General features: G+C 43.4%; 1 protein-coding gene across 3 annotated transcripts in view; it reads right to left on the bottom strand.

The window, feature by feature from the left end:
- ripor2 (RHO family interacting cell polarization regulator 2) overlaps window positions 1-22754 on the bottom strand; it is a 46876-nt gene extending 24122 nt beyond the window's left edge. Inside the window, exons 1-6 of one of the 3 annotated variants that reach the window (XM_061256277.1) lie at window positions 22574-22754; window positions 3279-3399; window positions 2026-2184; window positions 1467-1545; window positions 1192-1215; window positions 521-574 (exon numbers count right to left, since the gene is read on the bottom strand). In XM_061256277.1, coding sequence (XP_061112261.1) covers window positions 521-574; window positions 1192-1215; window positions 1467-1545; window positions 2026-2184; window positions 3279-3399; window positions 22574-22640 — 504 coding nt within the window. In that variant the 5' untranslated portion in view covers window positions 22641-22754. Of the gene's footprint in view, window positions 1-520; window positions 575-1191; window positions 1216-1466; window positions 1546-2025; window positions 2185-3278; window positions 3400-15308; window positions 15535-17101; window positions 17284-22573 lie in introns of those variants that run through there. The other 2 variants (XM_061256280.1, XM_061256279.1) reach the window with 2 other exon arrangements.
- Between the last annotated feature and the right edge of the window lie 2113 nt (window positions 22755-24867).

Raw genomic sequence — 24867 nt, forward strand, 5'->3', positions numbered from 1 at the left:
ACAGACACTTATCTGTACTTTGATATTGAGCAGAATATAGGGCAGCAACATTCTTGATGCCACATTGTACATTTTCAATGAAGAGAAAATTACCCAGCAGTTCCATTAACTGTGAACCACACTACCCCCAGAGGACACAACTGCCTTCTCTGCAATGATATCAGTATTCAAAATGGCCACATCCTAGCAGTTGATAAAGGTTGTCAGTAAAACTGGCGCTTCAAGTTATTACGTCAATACATGCAGCTTGGTTTTAAGTGAACACTGCTATTGAGGAACAGTCACAAAACATAGCAAAAACATTTCCAAGAAGAGCAGCGGGTATCTCATATGCTCCAATTCATGAGAAGCGTACAGACAGTACGATTCCACTGCAGACTGCTTATGCTGAATTTCGGCCAGGCTAGGGTACAGTTCCTTCTAGAAACTTCCAGTCACATTTCCTAATCATCCCAGCAATGTGACCAATCTCTCAACACCAAACACCAGTGTACACCAGGATGACAAAAAACACACCCACCTTACTGATGTGGAATTCCAGCCGTCGAACGTACCTCTCGATGGTTTTGATTTGCTGCACAAGAGAGAGGCGCATAAGAACAGAAAGCTTGAATTTGAAGGCCAACAAACTCTAAACAAAAGAGTTCACCTCAGTGTTCTTAAAATGAAATTGGATGTAACGATATCCCTCCGGGACTTGAAATCTCTTGTTATCAATGCTTTGTCTGAAAAGTTTTATTTTTTAACATTATAGAATGATGTGCTCTGCAGGCTTGAATTACATGCAGTCTTATATGTATGCACCTTTCTTGTTTGTTTTAACATTAAACTTTTATTTACTGAGCCAGCTGTTTTTGCCATGTCTGCAGCTATCAAGTGAACTGCTGGTAAAAGAAAGAAAGAAACGCTCGAAACAATCAAAAGTGCTGCATACATAGGTCAGATTCCCAGTAGAACGGTGGGCCGTTAATGCAAATTCTCTTAAGCTGATTTTGCAACACTTTCCTCTCACACGTTAAGAATTCAAATGTCTCTCTGTGGACAGGTTGGACAGGTAACGGGTACAGGTGTAGTGTGTGTGTGTGTGTGTGTGTGTGTGTGTGTGTGTGTGTGTGTGTGTGTGTGTGTGTGTGTGTGTGTGTGTGTGTGTGTGTGTGTGTGTGTGTGTGTCTCCCTCTCCGTTCAACTCACCTTGTCGAGATCATACAGTACACCCTGGAAGACAATGCAAAACAGCAATCACCACAGGCACATGTTAATGCTTCCATCACCAATAGTTACTCACTTGATCAACAGTCCTACTACTGATGTTTTTACTCATGTCTGACTATGAAAGTGAAACATTTGAATATCATCAATGCAAGGACAGAAGTGACAATAATAATAACTGTTTGGACAATCATAAGCTTTAGGAAAGTGAAGCATTTGTTATGGACTGTGAGAGATGATGTCATTTCCTGTCTCACCAGTCTGGAGTTCCTCTTCATGTCTTTCATCAGAGAGGTGAGTTTGTCCAGCTCTGCCTGGTGCACCTCCAGGTATTCACTGGGTCAGAAGAGAGACAGTCTCTCAGAACACGACTCACATGCAAACACACACCATCGCATGCGGTGACAAACGCATGCCATTGGCACGGTGTGTAGTCGATAAAAAAGCATATCTGTTCATGTGGGTATGAAAAGGAGGTCGTATGTGTATTTCAAGATTGTTCACATCAGTATGTGGGTGCATTTTATTGGAAAGAAGAAAGCGCAACATTTACTGCACACGAGTGTGTGTGTATTTGACAGGGAGAGAGTATACATGTGTGTATGCGTGTATGGGAAAGTCCATGAGTGTGTACATGAGTGTGTGTGTGTGTATGACAGGGAGAGTGTTCATATGGATGAGAGTGAGCACGTTTGAATCCGTGTGTGTGTATATGGCAAAGGGAGTCAGTGCGTGTGTACATGAGTGTGTAAGCGCATACGACAGGAGGACAGCACGTGTGCGTCAGTAAAACAGCTGGAAGGGAGACACACTCACTCCAGGCCTCGTTTCAGGGCGCTGTGCACCTCCTCCACCCTCTTGGGCTGAGGCTCGCGGGAGGAACCGCTGCCGGCCTTGTGTCCCGACACGTGGGTCTTCTTTGGCTTGGACTGGGGCTTCTTCTGCACCGCCGAGTTTCCGATGAAGGAGTTACACCTGGAGACAGCCGCAGACGGACGGTCAGGGGCGGGGACGCCACAGCGCTCACGGCGAGAGCGAGGTCACTCCACCGAGCGGGCGAACGTGGTGGGGGTCGACTTCAGCTGCCTGCGCTCTGGGTGCCGCGTTACATTAGAATGTACTTCCCCACAGGGGAGGCACACAGAAGAACCTGAGAATGTTTCAGCAGTTTCTCGTAACCTCAGCTGGCCTAAGTTATGTGTCCTGACACATGACCGATTTACAAGCGATTTCACAGTTTGCTACTATTTGTATTATTGTTTGCTACTATTTGTATTATTATTACTATTACTACATACTCCCTCAACTGGGTTCTTTTCCCATGAGGAGAAGTGATTTACCCTCTACCACCCTCTCAACAACTCTGGCATTCTGAGTCGTGACGAGACCACCGAACAGAAATGTAATTGGACAAGTCTATACATGGCATAGATCTACACAAGCCGCGGGATTTCAGCTGAAGTAAATCTAGGCCAGTGTGTGAAATGAGCACACACTGTCGCCTTGGGTCACGCTACCCCTCCGCACACCAGGGCTAGGACACAGAAGACTTCACCAGGACTTGTAATACTGCAAGAGTATTTGGACCACTGGCAGCTTAATCAAATGTCAGAATGGTACATTTTCCCATTAGATTAGAAATAGTCAAATCCGAGTTATTATTTATAAAAAGTTTAAGTCGTTTTAGTCTTGTATCTTCATTTTTCTCTCAAGAAATAGCTTGTTTTAAGTGACAATTCTTGAATCTTGAAATGAGAATCTTGAACTCTCTCACCTCATTGGCAATCTTTTCATCTTACTGAGCAAAACAGTAATAGAAGTCTTAATACAAGACTAAATTGCTCGTTATAATTTTTTTTTTTGCAGCCTTAGAGTACATTATTGATAATCATTGCCATCTATGCGATGACGTAACGCTCTGCAAGTCGGCCCCGTCGAGGACGCTCGTTAATTAGCCACTAATCGCCCGCACAGCCGCTTTTTAATGAACTAAACCGGGCCGGTTCCTCCGAAAAACAATAACCCAGCTCTGTCCCAGGGTCCAGGGAATGGGCACGAGCGTTCCTCACCGCGAGCGTCTCTCCTGCAGGGTGCTGAAGCCGGCGAAGGACTGGCTCCGGATGATTCCGTTGGGCCCTCCGGGGGAGTGCGTGCCAGCCGCCATGATCTCTGGGATGCGGGAGGACACTCCTGCGGGGGGGAGAGGGAGGCACGGACGGGGTGAGTGGGGTGGAGGCCACAGCACGACGCAACCTCTGCAAACCGGGCATTCCAGGCCTGCAGATTTACGTGCGTGTCAGTTACCAAACAGTGACCTGGGACTTCCGCCAGCTTTAATTTGACCAAACAGTGTGCTACCATTGGAAACACATAACTTCAGAGGTAGCTTACAGTTGGGTCCAACCAAAGCTGCCAGTAAAACTGGTGGAAGTCCCTGGTCACGGACCGGTAACTGACACGCACGTAAATCTCGAGGAGTGGAATGCTATGTGAAACAGTGCACAGGGACCCATCAGGAATTGCCCCCTGCCCCACACCTCCAACCAGTTACCCTGCAATGCAGCCTCTACACAAAGCAGCCACTGTGAGGCTTGCAGACCTGGGTCAAATTAATACGCATTTGTTTCGGATTCAAATACATTTCAATGCTTTACTGAGCTTGTCTGGCGTACTGGAACCTAAGGAATGCTCTCAAAAAGTGCAAACCACGCCTTCCTCTTCCTCTTGGTTGGCTCAAATGCACCAGGCAGGATGAATCAAGAACAGAAAATAATTGTGATACAAAACAATTACATATCTGACAAAAAATTTTTAAAATAAATAAAAATAATAATAATTAAACCTGCATGTCTTTCAATATAAAAAAAAAACAAAAAACAGAAAAAAAAAACAAAAAAAAAAAAACATATTCCAGGACTAATTTCACTCAATCCATGCAAAACTAAAAATAGCACTTCATGGTAACACACATTCGTGACCACAGATGACAGGCTCATGCCAGGCGGCAGTGACAGAATCTTTCCAGACAGCTGTGCGTGTTAATCGCGGGTCTGGATGGCACACGTCAACGGCTTGATAAAGATGAAGCCGAACCAACGCTGTGATGGTAGCCTGTGCTGACCCTCAGCCTTGCACTACTATTCAGCTAAAATATCATAAACGATAGTTTACCACACTGACAAAGATACCTTTACCTAATTACTGATGTGACTCACTCACCGCTAATTATCAATATCAGCCGAGCCATCATCCCTCTATCCCCCAAAGCGAACTTAAACCTGGTATCAATCTCTCAAAATTACTCTGTTTCTGGAATTGCCTTTCTGTAGTTCAGGAGTTCCCAGAGTTCAGCTGGGAGGGTTCCGCCACTAAGCTATGGCTAACCGGCTCCTTGGGTAACAGGTACACGGTTCCGGAGGACCCCGAGTCCTCAAAACAGCGTGAAACTCTGCCCGGCATGTCACGCGGCGAGATCTGCAAACGATAGCCTCCCAGAACGAGGGGCACAATAGCAGCACAGATCCCTACGAAAGACAAGATCTTGTTTTGCAGGAGCAGACACAAAGACTGCTGGCTTGATATTGTCCGTTGCTAATTATAGCTTCCTATTCATTACCACCTGATGTCTTTGAAGATGCATGAATCTTTGAGCGTCTAAAAGTCTGACAGCCCATGAGAATACACTTCAAGTTCTCATGACAAGGTTATCAAAACACTTTTTCACATAAGTAGCACTGTTTGAATTTTGAAATACACGTACCATAGCAGGCCTACCACCCATATCTCTCTGAGGTGACCCAAAATGGAAGACATCAACAGATTTTAGGATGACTTTTCATTGCTTCTCTTTGACACCATAAATAATACAGTGACTGAGATGCACTGCCGGTAATGGCCAAATGGCTGCTAATGTGCCACACTTTCTACTTGGCATGATGCCACTGCGGATCATTACAGTCTTCTTAATTCATCTGGGAGACTTATCATGAAAATTAACTCCAAAAAGAATGGAGAAAATGGTTTGTAGAGATGGTGTGACCTGTACATTCAGTGTTTTCAGCCTTCAGCGGCAAACTAGTTTATTTCAATCCAGTCTTCGGTCCTACTTTTTCAAAAGAGCCACACACTGACAGATCAGCAGTAATAAAGAAAAATGTATAAAGGACACTCAGACAGTATGTGGGCCATTTCTGTAGCCTCTTCTTCAGACTCTTCACAATTTGTGTCCGTCTGATTCGAGATGGAACAACTTATAAAAAGATGAGGGTTGAAAAGAGAAGGTGACCTTTGGCAAACGATTAACATCCTTGGCAGGACTGAAAGGAGATGACACAAAGAAATATATACAGAGCTACACTGTGGCTACACTAAGACGCTTTAAACACACAATAGAGAACTTGTTGCTTTGTTGGCAGTTGGTTTGACTGACTGTTTCTGGATCAGGAAGCACAGAACAACGCAATGTATTGCTTGTCCCAATATTACAAGCTACCAAAATAAACATGAAAACAACTGAGTACAGATATGCTTGGGAGTTTATTCAAAACCATATCAGAAGCGGACAAGACACTTTTGCGCCGTGACACGCCGTGCTCTAGCCAACTGTTTCCCATCAAGTTCCCCCACACTGCCCCAGAAATTAGCCTTGCATTTCAATGCCACTGAGACACAGGACCCTGATCCACACGGCTGCCTAGGGGCCGCCATTCCCTGGACGGCCCTTTCAACAGAGGTGCCTTCACGAGCTCTAAAAGTCCCTCATGAAAGGACAGCCAGGCAGCGTCCATTTGAATGCCAGCCTAATCGATATTCGTCTCCAGTGTGCTTCTCTAAAACACCCTGGCACTGGGCCCGGTTTCATCCAACCCCCCCCTCCCCATTTACATTTACCCCGTTTGCTGAGACTTCTTGTTAATTTGTCACCTCTAACAGGGTCCCTGAGTGTCAGGCCACCAGTGAGAGTGTGTGTGTGTGTGTGTGTGTGTGTGTGTGTGTGTGTGTGTGTGTGTGTGTGTGTGTGTGCGCCGGGGCGGGGGGGTGTGGATGCTTAAGGAGCTGTCTGGAGGAAATTCAGCCCCGAGAGTGGAGTGCATGCTGGGAAAAGCGGGACGTGCCTCCTCCATCCAGTCTCCCAGCAGGGCCCAGAGCTCTGCGCTTTAGAAAGCGGGGGGTAATCCTCACCACTGCCAGGACACAGGGAACGAATCCTGAGAAACGGACAACTCGGACTCTCCTTCTTTCACCCTCTCTCCAACCCACTGTCTCTCTCTCACACACACACACACACACACACACACACATGCACAAACACGAATACACACACACACATTAAAAACCCAATGCAGGCAGCATTTCAAAAAAGAAATAAATATTAAATTCAGCCCACGGTGTGCATTAAAATGATTATGCCTGGATGAATTATGCCTCCCATAGCAACGGCACACAATATACAGACTGTTGTGTAACAACATTGCCTTTATAGGCCCACCGAAAAGTGGGCTGCCACCACTGATGCACAATCTGAAGCCCTGTTGTTCTCTCGGTTTTTCTTTCATTAACCAATTGGTAACAAACTGCCATTTCCACAGCAACACTCCCGTTGACCCCTGCGAAGGTAGCCAAACATCTGGTTCACCTTTCAATGATAATGTAAGCAGAAGGTAGATCTCGTCTACTAAGCCAGGTCATGTTCATTCATGAACAATCCGGCCACCAATCCAGAGACTAGACAGGTCAAAGCTGAGGCTTTGAAAATAAATCTCTTGGCTTGGTGTTGGGAAAACTGCGCCTGACTTTTAACCCAACAGTAAATAGAGCACTGGCCTCTCTCTGACAGACAAAAGGCAGATCACCATAACGAGAAGCAAGTCTTTCACACAGCCTTGACAGTGAACAGGAAAACCGGACATTTTTCAACACATCACATGGTGTTCAGTACTGCAAACACACTGAAACACACAAATCATTATGACTGACCACTGGCACTTTCCACAAACAAGATCAACAAATGTAATTAAGAATAGGCCTATAACAAAACAAAGAAGTTCATTTCACAGACGACTCACAGACAGCATAGCTGGTTATAGCTTCACCCCATTGTAGAAAAGCATCACAAAAGCCTTGTACAAAAAGTGCCACGGTCTTCTAGGATGCCAATCTATGTTGCCACAAAGACCACTTTCACTCTTCCAAGAACATACTGCCTTTCTTTCAGAACAGCTAAGCTTAGCCTATTTAACAAGGCACAAATGAGTAATGAGGGGAAACAATAAGCTTGGAGTCTGTAACACACCCTTGGATTCTAATAAAATGTAACCGCAGAAGCTTAAATGGTGAGAACTGAAGGGGTAGTGAGTTACACAATTTCTCTTCAATAAATAAAGTGCAGCTCCAAGCCAGGAGGAGAAGGAAGGTCGCTGGAAAAATTTCAAACAGACACGCTGAGGTGGTGCATAATAAAGTACAATTGCAAGAAATCTTTGATTCAAGGGAAAATTCAACATACAGTAGGCCTACATTTAGGAGATACTACCAGCATGTCGTTTCTGTTGAAAAGCTCTTCATCTGTTTCTCTAACAAACAAGCTCATTTGAAATCCTTTTATGGTTTCATTAAATTATGTCAGGCTACCTAATCCTCGAGCAAAGCCCAGAATGCAACGCTCCACCTCGCCTGCTCTCCGTCGACAATAACCAATTACATCTGCAAACTGCATTGCTGTCAGTCATTCTTTGAAATGCATGCTTACACACATAAACACACACTCAAAATGCTTAGCTAAGCTGCAAACGCCTTCTGTTCTTCGTACACTGAGTTAATTTGTGTTTAACAGCACGTAATCTAATTTATATACATTTTAGCAGTAGGCTAGTCTTGTGTAAACAACAGAGGGGACACAACCAGGCTCCCATTACATTCTAGGGGAAGGAATCAAGATGGGGAAACAGCTAACACTTATTAAATTTTTTTTTAATCTACGTCTGAATTAAAAATACATCGGTCATATGGAGAATAAACTTTTTTCTATATACTGGGAGTTACACATCACATATTTATCTCTCCATTACAGACGGAAATTATCACCTTGACAACATAGCAATAAATACTTTCGGAAAGAAGATATGCACAGTCATGGTTCCTTGAACAAGGCACTTATCCTGAATTGCTTCAGTGTATACATATAAATGCAGCTGTATAAATGGACACCATGTAAAACATGTCATGTAATATGCATACTGACCAAATTAATGACAATATTTTCACACTTCCCCATTACCACCATATAATCTGTTGACCAAAGAGATCCTTGAATGCGAGTCTTCTGATTAGGTGTTTCCATCCCAAAAGTCTCCTCCCATGCATGTGAGGCTTCAGCCTTTGGCCCACTTGTGAAGGACTTTATGACCACAAATTAGTTTCAAGAGTGGGAGGTCCATTGGGGCAATAAACGGGGTTAGGGAAAGAGCATTCCACTCGACCCTCCAAAGTCGGGTAAGCCTCCGCCATAATTTCAGGGGTAAACACAAGTTTCCGCACACTCCAGCCCCAAGGCACAGCTGTAAATAACACGGCTGGGGCTGTGGAATTTGTCTCTCTGTTTCATGCTACAAAAAGTGGGTCACTCAATCATGTCTCATCGCCCCTCCAGGAAATGTAAATATTGTTTACTTGTGATGAGAGCAATTAGTCTGCCTCCCAGAACTCTAGCACGGAAATGACAAATCCAGCTTAAAAGGCAAAGCTATGTGATGTGCCTCTCTCCAAAACAGGAAGAAATGCAGTCCATATTTTGGGGATGTGGCATGCTATTGTGGATGTGTAACTACAGATCTACATTTTTTCGGACTTACCCAGACTTAGACGATCCCGCACGTGTATTTCAAATACACATGATACCTGGTGTATTTCTTCACTTTGAAGGTAGGCTACCGACTCCTTTAGGCTTCAAGTCTTTATGCTAAGCTAACACGTTATGCTAACATGGAAATTGAGCCAATGAATGCAAAAAAAAAAAAAAGTCTGGGTATTCATTGTGCTGCCGTTTTCCTTGAAGTGAAAGCCACAAAAGAGTCCTTTCATGGCCTCCAGTAACAATTAAGTTGAACAAATTGGCAGTTGCATCATAATATTTATTTGGAATATTATGATACATCTGGGGTTCAATCGGGTGCCATCGGCATATCAGAGGAACAACAGGGAATCAAAGCCGGGAAGATCTCAGCCTTTCTACTCCTGCTCATGATGTGGTGAAGTACAGGTCACAAGCTCAGATCACATGAGCTTAACACGAGGATCGATGACAGCAAGCAAAAACACAAACTCCTAATTGGAGAATCACGGTGGTGATGCAGTACTTTTTTATGGGACTATAAAGTCCACCAAAGGCACCACCAGACCAGACCAGTCTTTTATGTGATCAATCTGGAATTCACATGAGGACCATTTGTTTTGGAAAATGTCTCCGTAAATACAGCAGTTATGCATAAATACTACCAAAATCTACTACTTTGTGATGGGGAAAAAACAACTAGGCTACTATTGTGTTCACATACACACCCTGTCACCTTCATATTATTCAAATTGAAACAGAAGGAGGATGTTGAAGACTCCAGTATTGGAAGACTACTCATTATTCATTGTGCGATATGCTGTCCACTTTCTGATCACTCTGCCATAAGGTTACGAGCCGGCCGTGACCTCTCCACGCATGACGAGACGACAACAAAACACCGACCCCGATATATTTGTGGTTATTTGTCTCTGTTGAAACAGCATAGCCTTTATCAACATCTACTCTCACAGCAGCTCAAGAGTTTCACAGTAGCCAGCATGGGAGGGAAGGAAACGCTTTTAAACTTTATCAAGCGAGGCAGAAATAGCTGGCTTAATCTAGTTTATACGGACACAGCTTTTTAGTTCCGCTTCGAAGTTAGCGGTGTCGTTTCTGGGAAAAAAAGCATGCACATAGAGACCCTGCCATTTTAAAATGGACGCCACTGACAATAGAGACTTAAGTGGGGCAAAATCACACGCGAACCCTAACTGAAATGGAAGTGATGTCCGTATCGGTATCTTAGCACTGCACACAATGCAGAAGGCTGATAATTATAGAACACGTTTAAAAGGAGTGTGGGAAAAAAGGTACACAAATGTCAGGGTTTCAAGAGCACTCACTGCTGGCAGACCTGAGCCTCTCTGTCTCAGGTATGTAGACACCAGTATAGTGAGAGACTAATGATGAATGACTGATCCATTAAGAAAATTTCCCTTCAAATAATCAGTTCATTTAAACAGCATAGCTGTGCTTTTGTGATTCTGTGAATCTGGTATTTTTTTCTTTTTAACCTCTTCTGGACAGAGAAGCAAAGAAACGGATGTCTTTTGGTCATTCTGGAAACGTACCAAGGCTTTTCAAGGCCAGGGCATTATGTAACCACCTTTTCTCAGGAAGTTTAAAAGGCTTTTTTCCCCATCAAGGGTGGGGGGGGGGGGGGGGAGAGAAGGATTTAGACAAACAACTTCTATACATCTTTAAAATCTTAATATCATCCTAAATATGCAATAACATGTAAATATTCCTAGTGCACTCAGCATAAACATCACATGTTCCACAAGGGCTTTATCCATGCAACCAAGTGAACCGAACAAACTCAGAATTGAACAAAGGCAGCTCACCCACTGTTCTGCATTTCCTTCGCTCTTATCGCGAGCCCCATCCTCACCACAGCTCCTCAACCCAGCTTTGAAGTGCAGGAAATTAAGTGCATTAATTATTCAACGGGAGATCCGAGCTGGCAGCACGCTGCAAAATGACAGGTAGGACACTAATACGACAGCTGAGCCACAGCTATGATTCGGCCTGAATCAGCTCTGATCTCGGAGCTTTCTTTACGCTAGCTTCAGGAATACTCAGCTCCATAAATAACACATTTACCATTTTCAAAAACGGCTAATAGCGTTATTACCCATGAATCATCGCATGCGTTTATAAACATATCTTTGTCAAAAGATAACAAAAAAACCTTCAATAAACAATGCTTATTAATATTAACACAATGCATTGTGAGACTGTGCCTTGAAAGCATGCCAGCTCCACACATTCTTCTCATCCAGCAATCTAGCAGGTTCCACACCGGTTATGTATAATAAACTTAAAATACAAGCAACAATTTTGAGAGCATCGTTTACCCTTAACACTCCAGTGGCTTTACTGCAGTCACCTACTATGTCCCTGTACTAGACAACTATGTGTGAATGTGAGCCCCTATCCGTGTGCACCCGTCATCGTACAACTGAGTGTGAGGTTCCCCTGAGTACAGGAAAAAATGGCACACATCTCTTCACATGCCAAAGGGATACGCATGGCATCAATAGCTGCATGTTCAATTATCATGATTTTCCTACACGGACTCAGTTCACAAACACTGCTGCATTCTTAAAGCAGCCCTTTTTTTCTGCTTGTCACCCAACAGAGTCAAAAGCCACCTAACTAACCTTTTCAGTCTCTGGTTGCTGACAGCAACAGAGTCATAATGTTGTGACATCTAAACACCCAGCTTATCGGCTTAGGCGTTTTAAAAGCTAAAACCGGTATAATACAGGATGAAGGCCTATCAAAACTACCCTAAAAGGTTTGCGTGTGAGTGAGAGAGAGAGTGTGTGAGAGGAAGATGAAGAAAGAGAGAGGTAAGCATTGAGAGTTAGATACCGATGGTCTCAAATGGACTATTAATCAGGGGGGATTATGGGAAATCCCCTGCAGAGCTGGTGAAAACATGTTCATCTGTTCAGAAGAAGGGACCGGACATGGGGTCCCAGTCCTATTCCAGAATGGGATGGTGCATCGCCCCAGGCTGAACCAGCCACTCGCTCCACCACCTGCACCCCGTCTCGTCAAAGTGCCCAAAAAACAACACACCATCCCCCCTTGGCACTAGACCATATCCACCACATCCACTCCGCCACAACAAGAAATGGGGCTATGCGTTTATTCTGCCAGCGTCAGCAAAACCGGTCAGATTTGTCTTGCTGACAAAAATAATTCAGCAATATACTTTCACTGATTGCAGTCGGGAACACTAATAAACGATGATTGGAGGCAAACCGCAATTAATACCCAATGAAATTATGCATGGATGAAAAATTAACTGTCACAGATTTGGTGAATTATGACAGGGGTGGAACGCTGCCACCCCTGTGATCAATGGGGCAGAAAAGCAGGCCAGTTTTAAACCAAGCGACAAGGCCCTGCACACTGTCCTTCCCCCACCCCCTGTACGTCGGCGTAAACCAAGGACGACCATGCCGATATAACTCAGCTCCTCGCCTTCAAGATGGAGATATCGGTCAGCCACGTGCCTAGCTCCAGTCCCCGGGACACATGAGGATAAAAGTCGCGGAGCAGTCGGGCCAGAGAATGTGAGGCATCTCCGCCTCCTACACCCCCTGTCCCCCCTCCCCAAACACAGCCGCACGGGCCACAGCCGGGGTTCAGACTAGTCCAGACAGGAAGGGGCAGGGTGAGGAATGTCTCTCCGTCTAACCCTTCACGGAACGGGCTGACAAAAGAACCATGAATCACCCAAAGAATGACAGCATATGGCCCTCACCGGAGAAGAAAGCGTTTGAATTCAAACGAGCGCTCGGCTAGGCTCAAGAGCTCAGGCTAAAGTCACCGGTGACTCACTGTTAAAACTTCATGCACAGCGTAGGCATATATTACAATACAATGATCAGAAGCCTCTTGATTGCCAGTACATTTATAGACACAAATCATAAAAATTGGCAAGATGTATTACTCTGCTGTAGTCAGGGGAAATGCATCACTCACATCATCTGTGACTAAACATGTTTTGGCTATCAAGATGATGTAGCACGCCGTGTTAGATCGTAATCAGTCTTAAGTGTTGAAACAAAATCACAAATTAAGCTTTAGCACACAAATGCACTGGTGTGCAATGTGCAAATGCATAGAGTCATATCCGATACACAAGGACACACTGTGGTACTGATTCTGTTAGTGTGTGTTCTTCAGGACATGAAGTCATCCACACCTTGGAGGCTGATGTGGCAGGTTTCACAAAACACTATTACCCCTTTCTATTCAACCCTCTCAAATCCAACTATTCTAAGGTCTAAATGTAGTCTGCATGGCAATAAATCCATCGAGGTGGGCTTCAACTGAGGGAAAAGTGACATCACTGCGATAGCTGACCCGAGCTAAACTCCATTAGAGAAAGTCTGTGGGACAAGAATACCGGCTGCCTAAATCTACTCCTGACTACAGGCAACAATGGACACAAAAAATTGATTCATTTAATTTGCTGTTTGAATAAGCCAATTAAAGGCACAAAAGGTTCACTCTGCCTCCTGTTCTGTCCCAGACTAATTTCTCTCTCATACAGCAGGCGACAGACAACCCCAGGGAAAACTTCAGAAAGACGTCAGTGAAAAGGTGCCGGGCTGGTTTTGGAAACAGGGTAACTGGAACAGGACAATGAGAGCAGGACACAGGGCAACAGAATCATCGGCGTTCCCAAGACGGCAGCATCCCGCCCGGCTGTCAGCAATGCCGCGAGCATTTTTGTTCAGCTACACAAGGAGACAGAGACAGCTTAGGGCCACAGAGCACCGTCTGGCAGCGCAGCTCGACTGCTCTCTTATTCCTGTGTTTACAGCGGTCTACAAAACAAATGCGGTTTCACCATCAGCAAGAGAAAGTTCCAGAATGCTCAACATAAAATATAGGATTTTTTTTTCATAGATTTTTTCTTTTTTTTTTCTTCAATTCCATCCAACAAGACAGAGTAGTTGTTCTTTACCACTGAAGGTAATGTATGGGGATATAATAGTCAGCTAATGGCAATGAGTAGGCTAAATCAATGTTGCAGGCTACTACCTGCATTAAGTCTACCTTTTTCTACCAAGCTAAGCTGCGAATCTCTAAGTAATAAACAATACAGCCATATAGTGTGAGGGAGGTGGTTCACATGACTGCAATAAATGGGCCGTTCAGGCGATTGTTTGGGCTCTGAACACAATATGCTGTACATGATGCATTTCGTTTCACATCATGTCAGTATCAGTATCAAGGCAATGTGAGATTAACCACAAAGCTATTAGCTATAATTAGTCACATTTCCACGGTCCAGGTTTCCTCCTTTTAACCGAATATACCGTCCATGCTGACCCCACCCTAACCCCCAAGCCGTAATTAGACATGAAAGGGGCTCTTACCAGAAGCAAATTAATTTTATCTGATGATGAAACAGACCCGGTGCCCCCACCCATACGGCACTAACAGGCATATACATGGTTCTCCACGCAATGCAATGAGGCGCGAATGGCAAGAGTGGACTTTCTCACCAGAGTCGCACCTATGCGAATCATCCGCCCCCACGCCCCAAAACACCTGCGGCAAATCCCCTCGCATTACACCATTGTATGAAGTAAAATCCGTCTGTTACCCCTTTTTACTTTGGGGCACACTTAAGTACTTCATGTGGCTTTGTGATGTGGAATAATTACTCGATCCGCGTCAGCAAAAAAAAAAAAAAAAAAAGAGGTGCCCAAACATTCTGAGTGAGTGGCCGTGGCCACTGCGTGCCAAATGTAAAAAAAACTTATTAGGCTGCCACCGTTTGTAGCTATCCTTCCGCATGAACCAAGATACTTTTGTGTTGAAAGAAATCAGTGAAATATATGCACCAAGCTGACTGTGTATCCCACCTGAAACAATGCTGAAAGTGTCTACTGAATGTTTAACTACAAAAAAGAATATTTTGTTAGGCTATGCATGTGCGCACACTCTAGTTGGGCCAGCTCTTCGTATTATTCTCGGATACGAAATTCATAGCTAATGCCTGGGAAACGGAGGATAAGCGTACTCTACTGTCCCACTAACAAAAACATATTCCAAGGAAAAACAGTTATAACAACCAGTAGGAAAGCGCCACTGCATCGGTCTTTGCACTTTTAGGAAGTCTGCCTAGCGAATAAGTTGACCAACTCGTATTTTTATTAGAGCGTTAAAATTTGAGTTGCATATGGACAGCAGCAACGTTAAATAAATCAAGCTGTATTGAATAAGGTCCACTCACCTCTTGGAAACTACTTCAATTGAATCCGATAGTCCGGTTACCTGCGTCCTTCCATCGATACGTGAAAAGCACTTCCCTTCTTGCGCGCCGATTTTTTTTTTTAAGTTACAGCAATCAATTAATTGAAAGAAGGCATCGACTGAGCGCACCTTTTGATGCGAGCGGAAAACACGATTCTTGGGCTTCGTGATTGTTCCAAATGTATCCGCGCTTACAGCGTCTAACAAAAATCATGTGCATCCCAGTTTGGGTTCGTAGTAGCTACCCTTTGGAGCTGAGACGAACCAATAAACATCTAGCATTCATGCAATGGGCGGGACATGTCCTTACTTTCCACAACAGCAAGCGCTCGGTGGCTACAGAGCAATAAGGTTGTGAGTGTTCCAAGCGAAGAGACTGTCGTGAAGTCCTATCTCCACACAGTATTTATACAGCTGTTAAAGCATTTATATATTTATATATTAGCTATGCCGCTATACCGTTACAATTGCTATGCTTGTTCTTTGTGAGAGCGGCATAATTAAGCTTGAATAAACGGACTCATTTAGAGGCACCATCTAATTCCACACAAAATTTAATAATGTAGCAAGCATCTAAAGGGCAATTTAAGCTTTTTAAAGAGTATTAAGTTGTGTGGGTTACAGTTTTGCATCAGGAATACTGTGGGATTTCTGTGCACGATTCCCAGATGACTGGCACCACAAACAAACAACTTCACCCGCACATGAATGAGAAAACAATACAGCACTACTATTCATGGCCCCAAAGTAGGAGTTTTCTTCTGCTAGTCTCCTCCCACCATGAATGACTTGACATAGTTCGCTGCCTGCCAACGTGATTTCCCCCTTTAGCTGGACACGCACGCTGCAGCGCGCAGATCTAATTCTGTTACTGTGTGGGGGGGCTGGGATGTCTGAACTTATCAGTCAAACCCATTCCTGCTCCGGAGAAAAAGACGGCATAACAAAGCACTACATTATCATAAGTTTCACTGAATGAATATCTCATAATTGGAGTTCGTTTACGAGTAAAAACAAATGGGTGAGCGCATTTTAAATGGAAGGAAAAATGTTCACTGTCATGAGCAAAATACCTTCTGGGTGTTTTCGCATAGCTAATTTTTTCTGCTCGGGCTGTAATTGGAAGACATAAAGGCTATCCAAGTGCTTTTTCAATTTTTCATTTTTATACACCAATAACGCCTTAAAGTTTCATATTAATATTACAATTCATAAAAAATATCTATTTTTTTGTATGAACCTGTTTACTTTGGGGACTAGAAAGACCAACATTATATCAAAAAACATCAATGCAAAACCCTCACAGGGTCACCAAAGAGAGCAACCGGCTGACGCTGTTTAATTGTGGACCTTCGGTGAGAAGATGGTGGTGAAATCTGAGAGAAAAGTGAAAGTCCTGCTAGCTTGCATATGCAATGAACGGGAGTCCATTCCAGTAGATTAGCAAAGGCAGGCTCTTGCAGAACAGCTCAAACACCTACACACATCTCCACTCAGCTGCTGCCGATCCTGTCCTGTAATTATGTCTGTCATCAACAACCCCCGACGACTGGCTATATTTACTGGAGACAAACAAGCAGTCGCATCAGTTAAAGGAACCGCTCTGGGCATGTGCACATTTCTATAAGACATGTATATGATCTGTGTAACAACACAACGGAAGTTGGGCTGTCATTATAACACAGCAGTTATATTTTGTTAGATCAAAGTAAGCCTTCAGGAAGGTGTTCCGATTGCAGTGTGAGGCTGCATTGTGCACTTCGGATTACTCACCCCTTTCCCGTATTTCTCTCCCGTAACCTGTTTCTGTGCCAGCAATCCACTTCTTATTGTAGCGTGGTATTTCATAGGTTCTCCAAACAACAATTGTCAGAGCAAGGCCACCTTTCTAAACATCTCAATAGGACACCCCTTGGGCAGTTGTGACCACTCGAATGCGGTTGGACATCAATCTAAAGGCCACATGACGTTGGGGGGGCGGGGGTGAAAGGTGAAATGGAGTAAAAAGGAAGGAGGCACAGCTGAAGACGGTGGGGGCAAATAGAGGACGTACCCTTTGAAAACGCCGAAAAGCCTTTCTCAGGTTTCTTAAGCCTGCGTGTGTTTGGAGAAGTTTGGGGTGGGGTGGATTATGAGGGGGGGAGCTGAACTGTGCACAGCTGACATTTGCATTAATCACTCAAATATTGCGGTTTGCGGGGAGGGCCGCACCTCTCCGTATCTTTGAAAAATAAGAGCCCTCATATGAGAACATGTGTTTTCACTGGTATTGTCAGCGAGACCTCAGTTTTCAAAGGCGAGCCGATTACAGGCTCCCAGACACGTGGCGCGTCTGCTGGGTCTTAATGACAGGTCTGCTGCAGGTAACTCCCACTCCTGAGCACAGCTGTGTGCGGGCAGGGAGAGCTCTGTGCTCCAGGTGTTGGGTATTACCTCACCCCTCGCTGGATACCCTTAGGATACTGAGGCCTGGCCGCCAACGCGCACGCCAGGCTGACCGGTTCTGCATTTCTGAGGAAGTACGTTGGGTGGGCCCTGTTCTGAAACCTTCCTCTTAAACTCGCTGTTTTAAAAACTGAATTGGCTCATGAACACATAAATCCCTGCTTGTTTATAAAAAAACCTAAAATGGGTCAAACAGATGCAACAATCTTGCAACTGAAAGACAAAAAATGCCGTGAACAAGCCCTTGGGTAAATACTATGCAATTTCCTCTCAGGGCAACACAACACGATGGTTCTTAGTTCTTAGGGCCTCATTGAAGCCTCCAGTGCTATTTTGCCGGAAGTTAAAGAGAAGCACCAAAGCAACAATTATTTGTCAAAATCCTCAGGAAGCTCCTAAATGGAATTAAAGATGACCTCATTTTCTCCTGTTATTCAATATTTCCTAATCTTGTACTCAGTCGAACTCACTATCATATTCCTACTCAGTAGCATTTGATAATCTATAATAATATGTCTGCAACAATTTCTAACTATTTTTGTTAAATACCAATTCAGTGAAGTGAGAGGTAATGGATCCTTGTGCCAGATGTTGTTTTGTGCCAGATGATGTTTTTGCAGAACATAAAGCTTTTCTAACCCACAACTGACGGAAGCCCAACATCATGGTTCATCGATTCAGCAATAATAAACTGAAAAATGTAAGCAACTTCTGTGTGAGATAACAACATCGAAGAGCTACCTCTCATATCTACAGTTCATGATATCAGCGTTAATACGACACTGTGAAACTATAACCTGAAATGAATCCTCTCCATCATCGTATTCCTGATTTCCTCCATAAATCCTTTCCTCCTGGCTGAAATGCAGTATGATTGGGTTTGCCAGTCACCCTGGAGAGGATATTGTTTCCCAGCATCAGGCACAAGACAAGTCTAGACTAAAAAAGCTATGATAAATGGATTCCTGAAACCAGATCTTGCTTTTTGCATCTCACTGTTGCCACAGCTCCTTTTGTCCTTGATAGGCCTTGTATGCAAGCATTGACGGCAGAGAAAAGCCAGAATTATAACTGCATTTATGACTGCCCAGGATCGTCTTATTTTAGCTCAAACCTCCCCTGGATCAATGACTGAAATAGAGCAGTTTCTTTTTTTGCCCTTGCACAGGCTGTTCCTGTCAAGACCAGTACGTCAAAGGAAATGTTGTACAATGTCACCTGTTTTCTATGTCCTTTAATAAAGAGGAGGATATATGTTATGGCTAAGGGTTTGTCAAAGTATGGGGGCTTTTACGAAATCCCGCTTGCTGCAGTAGTACTGGCTGCAGTGTGTTTCTCGGCTTTGGTAGCCCACTTCTTTCATAATAGTTTATTTAAGAGTCCTGCTACGATTCATTCTAAAGTGACCAAGAGTGTTTTTTCCGCTCTTGTCAAACTTCAGTCTTTTCACTTTCTTTGGGTCCTGCAAACAGCCTTTTGCAAGCCAGGTTTTAAATAACTTATGAGCCCATGTTAATGTTTGTCAAAGGAATCCATTGTGTTTATTTTGGTCACAAAACGACTGTTGTCTGGTACCCATCTTGTTTATTTGCATTAGGTCTCTGGAAAAGATAAATTAATCCATAATTTTACTTCTCCTTATTGAATCAAAAAGTCGTCTCGACTTCTCAAAAACACTTCAGGCCGCAAGAGCTAGAGGCCTCATTTACATGCAAGATGAAGTTTTCTTTATTTATTTTTAGTTCAGTTTCTGAGTTGAAGAGAGAGAAACTAGGCCTGTCTGTGATTCAAATCAATGCGGTCTGTCTGGTTGCCTCTTAGTTTTAATTACGGTGTCAGTCTTATCCTGTGCCCCTGTCTTAACATTAGTGTGACACTGCATGTCACTGTGATTTACTGCGTTTGGTCTTACATCACTATGTAACTTCCACTGTGTTGATCTACAGTATTTGAGTTTTAGTCACATTGCTGTGTGCATATGTGCATTATAGGCGTACTGGACTTTACAGTTTTATTTACATTACTCTGTACCTGCACTTCACTGGGTTTGTGTGACTGTTCTAACTAGAGAATTCAAGCTCACCAATCAACATCTACTTTTCTTTTTGATGGGGTTGGCAGTGAGAATGATTAGGTCTTTGGACGAATAACTGGATATCCAAATCCCACAGGGGCAGTGACTACAATACCCATAACCCCACAGCCTACTATGAAAATATCTATAATAGGTGGGTATAAGAATACAATAAAACCACATATGTAGGTCCAATGACATTAAGGGAATTAAAAGGGAATATTTGACTCAAAACACACATGCAAAGAACGTGTTCTCAGTTCATATCAGGAAATAACTCTCCAAACAGAGCAGTGACCTGAATTCTGAAGGAGGTGAAAAAAGGTTTTGTCCGCTTGCGATGCACTTCACGTCTGGCACACTGACATTTGCCAGTAATGTGCTACCTGTGAAAAATGCAGCCACAGTCATAATTCATATCTCTGATGGACAGCGTTGAGTCAGTGGGTCACTGTGCCAATGGAACAGCTTTTCCACGTCATCGCAAATTTCATCTATTGAGTTACATTTCCCATTTTATCTTTTTTGTTGGAATGGTATCTCTAAATGGATTTGGGTTGATGGAACACAGTATAGCAGGGGTCTGACTGCAACCCTGGTCCTGGAGAGCCACAGGCTCTGCTGGTTTTTATTGTAACGCTTAAGTAATTCTTAAACTGTTACACTTCATTAATCAATTACAGCAGTAGGTTACACACTTAACTCACTGTAACTTGGGTCTGCATTGGATGCTTGAAGTTGAAAACAGAAACCAGCAGGACCAAGGTTGCAGACCCCAGCTATATGATATGTAATAAAAGAAGCTTTATAGAGAAACTTGAGCGAAAAAACTAACAAATACAGACACCTACAATATGTAAGGTGACACGTACACATGTGGATAATCCATCAAATAAATGGAATTCATTACATTCCTATAATTTATGTTCTGTAGGAATGGGCCATTGATGATCGCTGGTTTTTGTCACATATCATTACATCATCTCATACTTGGAGGAGGGTTTGGGCAGGGGGTGTTGGTCAGAGAGTGGAGTGGGTGTGTTTATAGCCTCAATCTCCAGGGTCTGAATGAAAGTGTATCTGTATCACGTTTCCGGGCTTGCTGTCCATCCCACCAGCAAGCACAACCCACTTCACACTTGCATTACTCAAAAATATCAAAATAGCTGATAAAAAACTCATGTCTAAAATTGTTCTGAAGATACATTTTTCATATTTTTCTATTTTGCGGGGGAGAAATAGTTATACTATTAATGTCTGAACAATTATTTGTCTAATATTAGCATTTGAAAGTGAACCACGTGTATTTTATTGGCTGTACTACGAACTGATTCTTGGGGAGGGCACAGCTACACCCAGTTCTGTAAATGGAGAAGTTGAATGCTGAGTGATGTCATAATTCCTGGTTCCACAGTGGGGGTTTTCTGTGGGCAACCTCTGTCAGCATTATCACCCAGGGCTCCCGAGAGCTATCTGTCATCTGCTGCATTTATCTCAATGCTCCCCAGAACTCTGTCAGCTTCACCATTTATCACCACACACCCCACAACTCCCCACAACTGCTCATTCCTGCCACTCCCCCGGCCCATTCAGATAAGCTGCGAGGTTCAGGGCTCTTGTAATTCACAGCAGTCACTGTCCGGAATAGCTGTGTGGCAGGGGTTTCACAGCCTTTTCACAGTTGCTATGTACAGTCTGCTTTTTGGCAGCTTAGTCACCGGAGTTGACAAGCAAATTGAAAGCCACAGGCTACAAAGGGCAACAAAAGGAAATCTATGCCACACAAACTGCTTTGAATCGGTTGTATACGTATCTCGTACAGTCAATGTTTAACTGGCATGCTGGGTCATCTGATGGCTTGCCCCATGATCTCTGTGCTTCCTATAAAGCCCATCTAAACAACACGAGGAATCTGTGCCGGTTCTACTGAGGGAACCCAGATGCTATGAAGATAAGCATCAGATCTGTGTCAGGTTTGAGACGTGAAGGCAGGCAGGCAAAAGACTTGCAATTGTGCAATTCCTTCCAAGTGAATTTCCAGGACTTGGACCGAACATGGAACAAACAACATCTGAACTGAATCTCAAAGAAGAGTCTAGGATGAACGACAATTGAAATGATACTGAAATAAAGCTGAAAAACAGACAAATGTATTTCACTTATTGAGTTTCCTTTTGACCTGTTGATATCAGTTTTAAAACAGTACAAAGTTTGGTACAAAGTCACAGAAATGTCTGTATGTAACCTAATGTAATTTCAGTATTTAATCATATGTAAAAGTACATTATGATTTTTAAAATTCTAAAAAACAAGATCATAAAAACTGCAGTTGATAATTACTCTTTTTCAATATTCGAGTGGAGTATATAAAACTTCAAAATGGGAAAGCTTCAAGCTTCACTCTAAAACAGGGTAAAAGGTGAACATCAGTGAATCACCCAACGATGTCACATGATACTCAACAAAAAGTTTGCATGAAGAGAAAATAAGAGTTTAACCTTCACTCAACAGCTGGTATGGCCACAACTACCAGTCATAGAGACACAATTCACACCAAAGAGTTTTTCCTCTGTGTATCATCCATTCCTGTCAAACAAATGGCTGAATTTCTCATGTGTAGCCCACCAAACCTGACTCTTCCACTGTCATACGAGCAATACCCTGAATGCGACACCCGCCTGCCTTGGGAGGACCGCCCCTTCCCATGAACCCTGGACCACTGTTACCTTCCAGGAAGAAGTCATTCTCCTCGTGCATCGCAGCATCTAGGTCAGCCTCGGTGATGTCAGCCATGACAGCCACCTTCTCCTCCTCGAGTGGCAGTTTCTCGGCGAGTCGCTCTGCTGCTAAATTGGATCAGCGCCGGCTGAGCCCCCAGGGCCAGTCTCCTTCCCTGACGGTGTGAGTCTGGGCTGAAAAGCAGGAACTGTGCAAAATGTCTCCTAATTTCAGAGGGGGGTGAGTGCGCAAGAGCCTGTACTGTTACCCTCCCCTGTATTTCGTCAACACCGCGGTTTCGTAATCTCCGGTCTGACGGGGCAGGAGGACCTGTTCCGCAGTGTGAAACTGCTCAGATAGCTGGCTAATAACATGAACAATCATCACGGAACCCATGACAGGCATAGGACCAGCTTTGCATTTTCCGCCATCTTGGCATGCTTGGAATTCTGGGATTGTTCTTCTTCAATAGGCAGACTCTTGTCCTTGTGAAAGTCAAATATATCCACGTCCCTCATCTTCAAGCACGGCCGGTTTGATGAAGCTCAAAGCTTTTGCATGTGCCATTCATGGTCTAATTACAATTCATGAACTGAGACTCAACAACATTAATTTCTTGTAGATTGTGATTAAAAAAACATCTTTGCACTTAGTAACAACATGGGATTCAGAAACCATCACATCACTGATTCCTGTCTATGTGTTCTGACTTAGTTGTTTGCTTTATCTTGTAGGAGCAGTGAGTAGCATCATCACCACTTTGGGGCTGAATTGGTTCATCAAGATTAGAGAGGTCTTGTCAGTACAATCGTATCTAGTGCCACAGGCTCAGTGATATGATTTGCACTACAGAGACACTCTGAGAGGCAATGCCTCAACAAAATAACGAGGTGGAACAGAATTCATTTAAATTGTGCTTTCTCCTCTGAGCTTGTAACATCTCTCTTTCACACTAAACACATTTCTGCCAAATGTATTGAATCCATCAAAGAAGCTTGTTAAAAATTCCTAGTATGTTCCGAGGGTTATGAAGGATTAGGAAAGATGTTTTAGAAAATCATAAATGGATACAGACAAGCCCATTAAGGCTACAGTGTGTGTTTACTGCTCGGTAAACATAACAGGCTGCAGAGTGCAACACCTGCAGAGCCTTGTGTTATGCCTCTGTCAAACAACAGTGCAGTGCACCTATTGCAGTATGTTTGGGGTCAATTTGACCCCATTCATTACATTACATTACATTACATTACATGGCATTTAGCAGACGCTCTTATCCAGAGCGACGTACAACAAAGTGCAAATCAAACACAAGAACAAGTGCAAAGAGGATTCAGTGTTTGACAACTCTTAAAAACCAGTTAAACTTTTCTTTCATTTTGATACTGTATGATTTTTACATTTTTCTATTTTGGTGGGATTAAATAGTAAACATGCAATAAACATAATGCTTTGTTTTCCGAAGTCCTGTACCAACTTTGCATGTGTTGTATGGGCTTATTTCGCCCCTCTGTGACTGTATAAAATGTCAGAAAATATACAAGTGTTTTTATTTTTATCTCAGATTTCTTTGCGGGTGATTCTGGTGGCACTTTACCATAAAGATGCCAGACTTTACACTTCCTGTACCTCAGGCTCTAAAATTAAATGTTTCTTACATATTTTTATGGATAAAGGGCTAGTCATTTGGAAGACAATAAGAAGGCAACACAAAAGTCTCAAAATGCATCTTTTTTTATAATTTTGTGTTGATTTAAAGTGTTGTGTTCAATTTCACCCCAAACATAAAAGCGGTCATAAACTCTTAACATAATAGGGTAATAGGGTAAATCTCCTTAAATATTTAATCGGGATATGAAGTGGGATATGAAGTCCACAAATCAAGGTTTCTGACCAGCACTGAACCCCATATCCTATCAATCTCTGTCCAAAAGCTTATGGAGTTTTAGCAATGGAACCAATGGAGTTCTTAGACCAGACCATACAAGATTGCTCTGTGTTATATAAGATGGCGCATAGTGAGCAGTGTGAGGACTGCAGGATGCTACACAAGGTTCTGACGGAGTTGGGGTTCATACGACACCCTGCTTTAGTACCTTCCAACATGGTAGCAAATATCTTTGCCCCATTCCGACTGTAACAATACAAATGTCAACGATAAATTACTTCTATCTATACAAATAGAGAGCGCCCGCAGGCAGAACTGTGTCATATACTGTATCACTCCATGCACTACTCTAATACAGCACAACATGGGTGAATCAACACACAGCGCATACACAGACTCATCACTTTCGACCCAGCT

The sequence above is a fragment of the Conger conger genome, chromosome 9 (genome assembly GCF_963514075.1).
Source record: "Conger conger chromosome 9, fConCon1.1, whole genome shotgun sequence".
Classification (NCBI taxonomy): Eukaryota; Metazoa; Chordata; class Actinopteri; order Anguilliformes; family Congridae; genus Conger; species Conger conger.